The 9627-nt window shown below is 43.2% G+C and overlaps 1 protein-coding gene across 1 annotated transcript in view; it reads left to right on the top strand.

Annotated features, from left to right (window-relative positions):
- Nucleotides 1-9627, top strand: part of LOC141117169 (acyl-coenzyme A thioesterase 1-like) — a 28740-nt gene continuing 19113 nt past the window's right edge. The window contains exons 1-2 of the mRNA XM_073609847.1: nt 1-662; nt 7500-7702. Of these exons, the coding sequence (XP_073465948.1) occupies nt 17-662; nt 7500-7702 (849 nt within the window). The 5' untranslated portion in view covers nt 1-16. The remainder of the gene's footprint in view (nt 663-7499; nt 7703-9627) is intronic.

Raw genomic sequence — 9627 nt, 5'->3', positions numbered from 1 at the left:
GGAGCAGTCCGCTATCATGCCCTGTATGTGTCCCCGGCCCTACCTACCCCGCCCCCAGGGTCAGTCCGCTGTCATGCAGTGTATGTGCCGATCTCTGCTCAAGTCCTCCGCCGGACTCTCCCGATTCGGGCGCTCCATGTCCGGCTCTGATCTTCCCCGCTTTGGGCGCTCCATGTCCGGCTCTGATCTCTCCCAGGCTCGGCGCTCCATGTCCGGCTCGGTAGAGTTGCGGGTGTCCCCGGAGCGCTGCCTGTTCGATGATCCTCTCCGGTTGGAAGTGATCGGGCTGATCCCCGGACAGGAGGTGTCTCTCCGCACCGAGCTGACCGATGAAGGCGGGGAGCCGTTCACTTCCCTGGGTCGGTACCGAGCCGGGAGCGGAGGGGATCTGGAGCTGAGCCGGAGCCCGGCGCTGGAGGGCGGCACGTTCACCGGAGTAGAAGCGGAGGGGCCCCTGTGGGCTCTGGAGCCCCGGAATGGTATGAGGAGGATGGTGAAGAAGGACGTGCGGAGCCCCCTGACTGTCCGCTTCTCCCTCCACCAGGAGCCGGCCGGAGATGTGCTCAGCACTGCGGTCCAGGAGAGGAGCTTCCTGGGGGAAGGAGTCAGCAGGATCCCGGTGAGGGAGGGCAGAGTGCGGGCCACTCTCTTCATACCACCCGGTGAGTGACCCCGGGATATGGGGGGAACATTGGGGACACCGGGTGTGACGTGGGGATGATTGGGGTCACCGGGTGTGACGTGGAGGAATGATCAGACTGGGGTCACCGGGTGTGACATTGGGGGGATCGGGGTCACTGGGTGTGTGACATTGGGGGGATCGGGATCACCAGGACAGGGGATCGTGGTCTCCTGGTGTGACGTGGGGATGATCGGGGTCATGGGTGTGACGTGGGACCATCGGGGTCACCGGGTGTGGCGTGGAGGAATATTCAGACTGGGATCACCAGGACGGGGGATCGGGGTCACCGGGTGTGACATGGGGACCATCGGGGTCACCGGGAGTGATGTGGAGGAATGATCACATTGGGGTCACCGGGTGTGACGTGGAGGAATATTCAGACTGGGATCACCAGGACAGGGGATTGGGGTCACCGGGTGTGACGTGGGGATGATCGGGGTCACCGGTTGTGACGTGGAGGAATATATTCAGACTGGAATCACCAGCACAGGGGATCGGGGTCACCGGGTGTGACGTGGGGACCATCTGAGTCACTGGGTGTGACGTGGAGGAATGATCAGACTGGGATCACCAGGGCAGGGGATCGGGGTCACCGCGTGTGTGACGTTGGGGAATAAGACTGGGGTCACTGGGTGTGACATGGAGGAATGACCAGACTGGGATCGCCAGGACAGGGGATCGGGGTCACCAGGTGTGACGTGGGGACGATTGGGGTGTGATGTGGGGGGGGTGATCAGATTGGGGTACAGAGGAGGTCTCTCTAGGTAACAACAGGCACCTCATGCAGTGTCATCTTACATAGGACATTTAGGTGGGAAGTCTGTGGTCTACGATTGCTTATCCAATACTACTATAGTCCATATGGACACATGCAAATCTACCACAACATCCAATAAATCTTTTTTAGGGACAACTCTGCCCCCCCCCCCCCCCCCCCCCCGATCTAGCCCAGAAAAAGAAAACTCGATGAAGAGACGGGAGAGGGAGTAGACCTAAAAACACCACATCTGGGAAAGATACAGAAACTGTAAAAAAAAAAAAACTGTATAACTTATCATCTAAAGTACTCACAGATGTAGAAACATCACTATTAAAATGTGGCCTTAACTTTGCCCCTTCCATCCCTCCTAATCCCTCACCATTTTTCAAGATTTAAATACATTTATTCGGAACATCACCCTTAAACAACATTTCGATTTACAGGATGACAAAAATAGAAACAATACCACTAATAATGATGCTAATATTTCTATGGACACAGAGACCATAATTAATACCTCGGTAGAGATCTGAGCCTTAAACGATCTTATTGAATTATGGGATGAATATGATGATTTAGATCAAATACTAGAATCTCAGCAATTAACTTATTCTCCACCTATTAAACATACTTCTTTTAGGCCAAAAATCGTTGTAAATAGTCGTATATTCAGAATTACTCAATACATGTAAAAAATCTAAATCTTTCCATGGTCCATCCAATTTTAATCCATTGGAACGTCTGGCCCTTGACCAACTAAGAAAAAAATGACCAAATAGTCATTAAAATGGCAGATAAGGGTGGGGGAATAGTGATTCAGGATAGAGAGATTTACTTGAATGAATCACATCGCCTCCTCTCTGATAATAAAATATGCCAAACTAAAAAAAAGATCCCCTCCCTGAATCGATCAGGGAATCTAAGAATTTGATTAGTACAGCCCAATCTGATGGTATACTTTCCAAAACAGAAGCTTCCTTTTTCCATAGAGACTTCTATAATGTACCTTATTTTTATCACCTTCCGAAGGTACATGAAAATCTTGACTGGCGTCCATGGAAAGTATTACCACCAGTTTTTCCTTTTTTATATATTCATTTTTTTTTTTCTGCAACCCCTTGCTCAAGCCCTTCCATCCTATATTCGGGATGGCACCAATTTGTTGGAGTTGTTACGTCCATACATTTGAGGGCCTGCATACAACTGGGTCTCCTTGGTTGTGTGTTCATTATACACATCCAACCCTCATGAGATGGGTCTCCAAGCAGTATTGCATTTTCTTTCCAGAAATTCAGACATCAACTCCAGACAATCCCAATTAATCCTTGCTGCTACCAGATTTTGTCTGGAGCATAATTATTTCAAATTTGAGGAGGATTGTTGCCTTCAAACCACTGGAATGGCGATGGGAGCAAATTTTGCTCTTAGGTACACCAATTTAACTATGGGCCTGTGGGAGACCAGGTGCATCTGGGATAACAATCCGTTTGTGATGCACCTGGTCTTCTATGGGTGGTACATAGATGACATTGTTTGGGATGGCCCTATTCATATATTGCATGATTTTGTTGCGCATTGTAACTCCAATGATTTTGGACAATCCTTCACTTCAGAAATAAATGCCACTTCCCTTTTGTTTTTTAGATTTAGTACTTGGTTACCTAGAGACTACTATCATTGCCAAGAATTATACCAAACCGACAACAGGAAATTCTTTTCTGCATCATTACAGCTGTCACCATCCTAGATGGGTTAAAAATGTTCTGAAAAGCCAATTTTGTTATTTATGACATAATTGCACTTGACTGGAGGATTATAATTCACAAAGTGCCACCTTGAAACAAAAATTCATTGAAAAAGGTTATCCTCCTGATCTCTTGGATCAAGCCCAGCAGTTTTACAATACAGATGAAATCCCTGAATCAAAAACACGAATATCAGATAATTCAGGTGTTAGATTTGTCACACAGCTCCATGCTAAACACTGGAAAATGGAGGGCATATTTAAACGGCATTGGTCTATATTACAGCAAGACCCACAGCTTGAAAACACGATCCCAGCTGTTCCCCAATTTGCTTACAGGAAAGCACCTAACATCAAAAGGAAAATTGCCCCTAGTGAAATTAGATCCAAGAAAACATCCATAAAGAAACAGTTAACATTAACCCCCCCGGTTGGTATGTTTCAATGTAAGAACTCACTATGTCTAACCTGTGCCCATGTCCAACATGGCCCAAAATCTTTCAGCCACGGGGATAAAACTTTTCATTTTAATATCTTCCACAATTGTTCTTCCATGTTTGTGGTTTATTGCTTGTCTTGCCAGTGTGGCAAGCTTTATGTGGGCCGTACGATTTGAACCTTACGTGTGAGATTTGGGGAACACCGCGATTTGTTGATGCGGGTCTTCCAAAACCTAATGTCCCACGCCACTTTCTACAGCACCATCAGCAATCATCCAGAGAGCTTAAGGTATGGGTTCTAGAATCGATCTCGGATACATACACACCAGAAAAACGGTTTCTATGCCGTCAAGAAACGTATTGAATTATCACCCTCAATACATGGTATGGACGAAGAGATCGAATGGTATGAACGAAGAGATCGAGGTCAGCACTGTCATCTGATCTGGTTCTCTTCATTCTTTCTTCTGGATCTGTAAGAATTGTTCCACATCCCCCCCCCCCCTTCTTCCCATAACACCCCCCCCCCCCCACATGGTTTGTGACCCACACACACATATAGGTGTTTGCCATCAATTAGATTATATATCTAGGAGTCAGCACTATAGATGTGTGGTTAGGGTTCTTAAACACTTACATAGTAATAATAATTTTATATATAATGTAATGATTTATGTGTATTAGGTTATTTAACACCCGTACTGTATGGGTCAGTATGCCATTTCCCATTCTTTTCTGGTTTGTCGAGGTACAATCATCCATTGTGGGTCCATGGCTTCTCTTATTTTTTTTAGTGTTAAAATCCGTCTTCTCTTCTGATACATCTCCGTACACACTTCACTTTCATGGATACATAATAGATAGTAAAACCATGGAAGTGTATTTGTACACTTTGTGTGTATGTGTGTGTGTGTGTGTGTATATGTGTGTGTGTGTATATGTGTATATATATATATATATATATATATATATATATATATATATATATATATATATATATATATATATATAATTTATTTTATATTCCCATTTCAATTTTTATTTTATCTTTATTCCTATCCATTATTTATTTTTTTTGTGTATACGTATATCAATTTTTTTGTTTTTTTTGTTTTTAACTTTGATTTGTTCTTTCCATTCATTAGGTTTGATCTGAATATAGTTTAGTTCCCCTGATATAATAATAATCTCCAGCATAATAGAAATCACTGTTTTGTCCCGTATAATTCAGATAATTGGTGTCTTTTTATGAAACCGAGAAGCCTGAAACTGGCTGAGTATTCTGGAGAAAGCAAGAAGTCTTTTGACTTCTTTCTTTCACCAAACAGTCATAGTACATCTTCCCCACCATTACACACCCCAAAACCAGCAGGATAGGAATTTATAGTGTATATGTATGTATGTGTATATATATATATATATATATATATATATATATATATATATATATATATTATATGAGAGAGAGAGCGAGCGCGCTCTATCTATTTTTTTTTAGATGTTCACGTCTCTGACTGGGTTCACACTTGTGTGATGCGTGATTCCTGTGCGGGTTTTCACATCGCACCTACATTGACATCTGCGTACCACTGCAGTTGTCAATGTAAAGTTAATGACACCCCTAGATCATTTCACAGATCGCAGTGCGAACTATGTAATGGTGCAGGAATCGGATCGCATGGGTGTTCACACCCATGCGATTCGATTCCAGTGCGGACCAAATAAAGGGTCCTGTACCATTTTGGTGCAAATGCAATATGATTTAGGGCCAGTTCCCACTGCTGCGGTGTCCGAGAACGGATGTGATTTCGCACCGCACTGCAGTGCAAAATCACATCCGATCTCTGTGCGATGCGATTTCAGCCATACAGATAGTATGGCTGAATTCCCATTGCATTCGGACCAAACTCGTAAAGGGCCCTTTTTTTTTGGTCCACAGCAGAATCGGATCGCATGGGTCTTCAAACTCCCATGCGATTCGATTACTGTCCGAGTTTGCAGATCGCACTGCGATATGCGAACTGATTTGGGGGTGTTAACTTTTACGCCCAGTTCACACTTGTGCGATGCTGGACATCGCACAGGCATCGCATGTAATTCGCAGCACACTGCCATTCACATTACATGCGATGTCTGTGCGGTGTGATATCAGCCGTACAGATAGTATGGCTGATATCGCACCGCATTCGGTGCAAACACGCACAGGACCCTTTTTTCTGTTCGGACCAGAATTGGATCGCATGTGTGTTCACACATATGCGATCCGATTCATGTCCGAACTGTCAGTTCGCAGTGCGATATGAAAGCTGAACTGGGGGTGTCATTAACAATGTATTGACACTCCCCAGTGATTCGCATATGGAAGTGTGAACTGACATTCGAGTCGGTGCGATTCGGGAACCCGCAGTGGATTCGCAGTGTTCTCGCATTGCACCAGTTTATAAATTTTTTTGTTTATCAATTATGAAATATATTTTATTTTAATTTATTAATAAATATTTATACTTGTATACTTTATTAAAATTATTTTTTTAATGATTATAAATGTATTTTGCATTTATATGAATGGTGTATAGCTGCATTACATATGTGCATTACATTTATTTACTATACACCATTCACATTTAAATAGGCACATGTATGATCTTTAAATATTGATAAAAACAATGTTTTTTTTTTTTTTTTTTTTATAATTAGGTTAATGTATATTGTGTAGGGGGAATTTAACTTTATTATTTTATTAATATGTTGGGGAATAATGTGTGCTGATTTGTGTTACACTTTTGTATTTTATGGTTCCTCATACTGTAATCCCGCTACATCACGCGAGATTACAGTGAGAGGAGCAGTTCTCAGGAGTTCCCGGCGTTTGTAGATCGCTCCTCAACTCAACATGAGAAGCGATCTACACACTTTCATAAACAGGCACTCAGAGGAGAGCGATCTCCTCTGAGAATGCCTGAGAACTGAAAAGCGGTATTTTACCGCAGTTTCATAAAAGGACACCAATTGTTTCTTTTCTGTACTTTTTTTTTTTCTCTTCTGTATCCATTTTTTCTATTTGCCATCTCTTCTCTCTATTAACTGGTCAGTATTCATATCCCATTCGCTATTGAGTATTGCTGTTAATATATAACACAGACAGGCGTTGTAAGCTAATTAGGTCTGAAGAAAAAGTGTTCGCTTCGAAATGCATTACGATCTACCAACCACACGTCTAGCACACCCTCCCTGTGACGTCATTTCCGGCAGGATACGAGCTTGCGGTTCAAGCTGATACAGCGGCGTCCGGCCGCTTCCTGGTTCCATCTGCTCACTCAAGTCCACAGTGGCGACAGGACACCTTGGAGAAGTTGGTGATTTGACGCTTATACAACCAAATGCCTGTGATTTTTTTTTTTTTTTACCTTGTGAGTTGCCCATCTGTTTTTACTCATTACATTCACTTTTAATGCTGCACTTAGTCTGGCGCCCCTTGGTGTTTTATCCTCATTTACAGAGTACATTGCTTCGCTCCAGGGTGCTGCCTCTTAGTGTTGTCTTACTACGAACTTTTTAACATGGGTTTTTCATATGGACTTGCATAAATTGCTTTTTACATGTTCTTGCATCCAAGTGTCACTATTCTTTGCAATTGCTACTGTCTTTTTTTTTTTTTATTACTGTAATGTAATTGCTGTCATTCCCCCTATCTCCAGACATACCTCTAGCGCCACCCTGTGTTTTTCCCTGACTTTCTATGGCCTGCATGTAGCTTCGTGGTGAAAATATGTTTAATTGCCTTAAAATTACTTTTATGTACAATTGCTTTGTCTAGTGCAGCGAAAGAGGTCCCATTGCAGATATAGTAATGTGTGAGAATTATGCCCACAGGACCCGGACCATTTCCCGGAGTGATTGAAATTCAAGGGACAGGCGGAGGACTCCTGGAATACAAAGCGAGTCTATTAGCCAGTAGAGGCTTTGCCACGATGGCATTGGCGTACTACAACTATGAAGATCTCCCAAAGCAAATGAAAGATTTTCGCTTGGAGTATTTTGAAGAAGCGGTGAATTACATGCTGCAGCATCCTAAGGTGAGCGTCATTGTGGGAGGTATTTATATATTGTGAAATGTTTTCCACAAGACTTTGTAAATGCCATCTTTGATAACTGTTGGTTTGAACTGAAGTTGTAATATAGACCCCTTTCACACCGAAGGCGGTTTTCAGGCGTTTTAGCGCTAGAAATGGCGCCTGAAAACCGCCTCCCATGCCTCCCCAGTGTAAAAGCCTGAGTGCTTTCACACTGGGACGGTGCGCTTGCGGGATCGTAAAAAAAGTCCTGAAAGCAGCATCTTTGGGGCGGTTTGGGAGTGCTGTATATAGGCTCATTGGAATGCATGGGCAGCGCTTCGAAAGCACCGCAACACGGGTACTTTTAACCCTTTCTTTGGTCGCTAGCGGGGGGGTTAAAGGAGCTCTGCTAAAATAAAAGTAAAGCAACGCTAAAACTAGCGTCGCTGTACTGCTAACGTGGCACGTCCCCAGTGTGAAAGTACCCTAAATGTACCTAGAGATTTAGGTTGTAATGGATAAAGATAGGTAGTTGACTATACTTTGATTCAAGCTGTATTTACTGCGTCCTGTGGCCCACAGATGTTGAGTGCATGCTGATCAGACCAAGCTGGATGATTAGTCTGTCCCAAGTTTGCCCTAGTCTACCCGCATAAGCACTTGCAATGTAGTCATGATAGAGCAGATTGTGGTACAGAGGATTTGAAATGAGCTAGGGTGCCAGCCTTTCTGACAGGATAACATTGGCTCCTTTTGGCCTTTCTGTGCCTTATATTCCAGATTACAGCCCAACTGGGTTTATGTGAGGGCAGTAAACGAAAGCCTTTCAAACAGCCTTTTTAAAAAAAAAAAAAAAAAAAAAAAAAAAAAAAAGGCCAAAGCGAGGGGTTTTGTTTCCTGACGGTATGCCTTGATTTTATCAGTCAGGCCTGTAGTCCTCTGGCTCTGGGAGTACATCTGTGCTCTTGATAGCTATTCTTGGGTGATGGCCTGCTCATTTTATTTTAGTGTAGAACAGGTCTTCTGTCTCCAAAAAACCACTGTGTAGTGGAGTCCAACAGCAACCTGGTCACAGAAAAGCCTCAATAAAACGTATCCAAACCCCAAAACAATGTGCATATTTTCAGCTTACTAGTTCTTAAAGTGGAAGGCCACCCTAATATAGAAAATAGCATGAAAAATCTTTAAAAAATTAAAAAAACATTTGAAAAAAAAAAAAAATTTTAACTTACCTGAACCCTTGTTGCTAGGCAGTATTCCTAATCTGCCTCTTCCGCGGCGTGTTCTGCTCCTCGGTGAGCGGCCCCGTTGCCTTCTGGGAACTGTGTGTGTTTCCAGAAAACCACGGGGCTATTCACAGATCGCCGCAAGGCTCCACTGCCTGTTTCCCTTAGTTAGGATGTTGAGGGAGGGCCTCGGGCGGCCGACATCGCGGGCACCCAGGACAGGTAAGTGTACTTATTTAAAGTCAGCAGCTACAGTGTTTGTAGCTGCTGACTTTAAAAACAAAATTTTCGTGGCCTGGAATCCCGCTTTAAATATGATGGTTGCATTAGTTTCTTTTTTTTTTTTTTTTTTCAGGCTAAGAACATTTTCAGCAAGTACATTGCTTCAGTGATTGTGTCCTTGTCACTTTTCTTTAACCACTTCAGCCCCGGAAGATTTGGCTGCTGAATGACCGGGCCATTTTTTGCAATTCAGCACTGCGTCGCTTTAACTGACAATTTTCGTGGTCGTGCGAAGCTGCACCCAAACAAAATTGACGTCCTTTTTTCCCACAATCAGCGCTTTCTCTTGGTGGTATTTGATTGCCTCTGCGGTTTTTATTTTTTGCGCTATAAACAAAAAAAGAGCGACAATTTTGAAAAAACGCAATATTTTGTACTTTTTGCTATAAATAAATATCCCCCTTTTTTTTTTTTTTTTTTTAAAAAGCTATTTTTTTA

This window comes from Aquarana catesbeiana, linkage group LG13 (assembly GCF_042186555.1).
Source record: "Aquarana catesbeiana isolate 2022-GZ linkage group LG13, ASM4218655v1, whole genome shotgun sequence".
Classification (NCBI taxonomy): Eukaryota; Metazoa; Chordata; class Amphibia; order Anura; family Ranidae; genus Aquarana; species Aquarana catesbeiana.
Note: the sequence above shows the minus strand (reverse complement) of the source record. Positions and strands in the feature narration are given on the sequence as shown.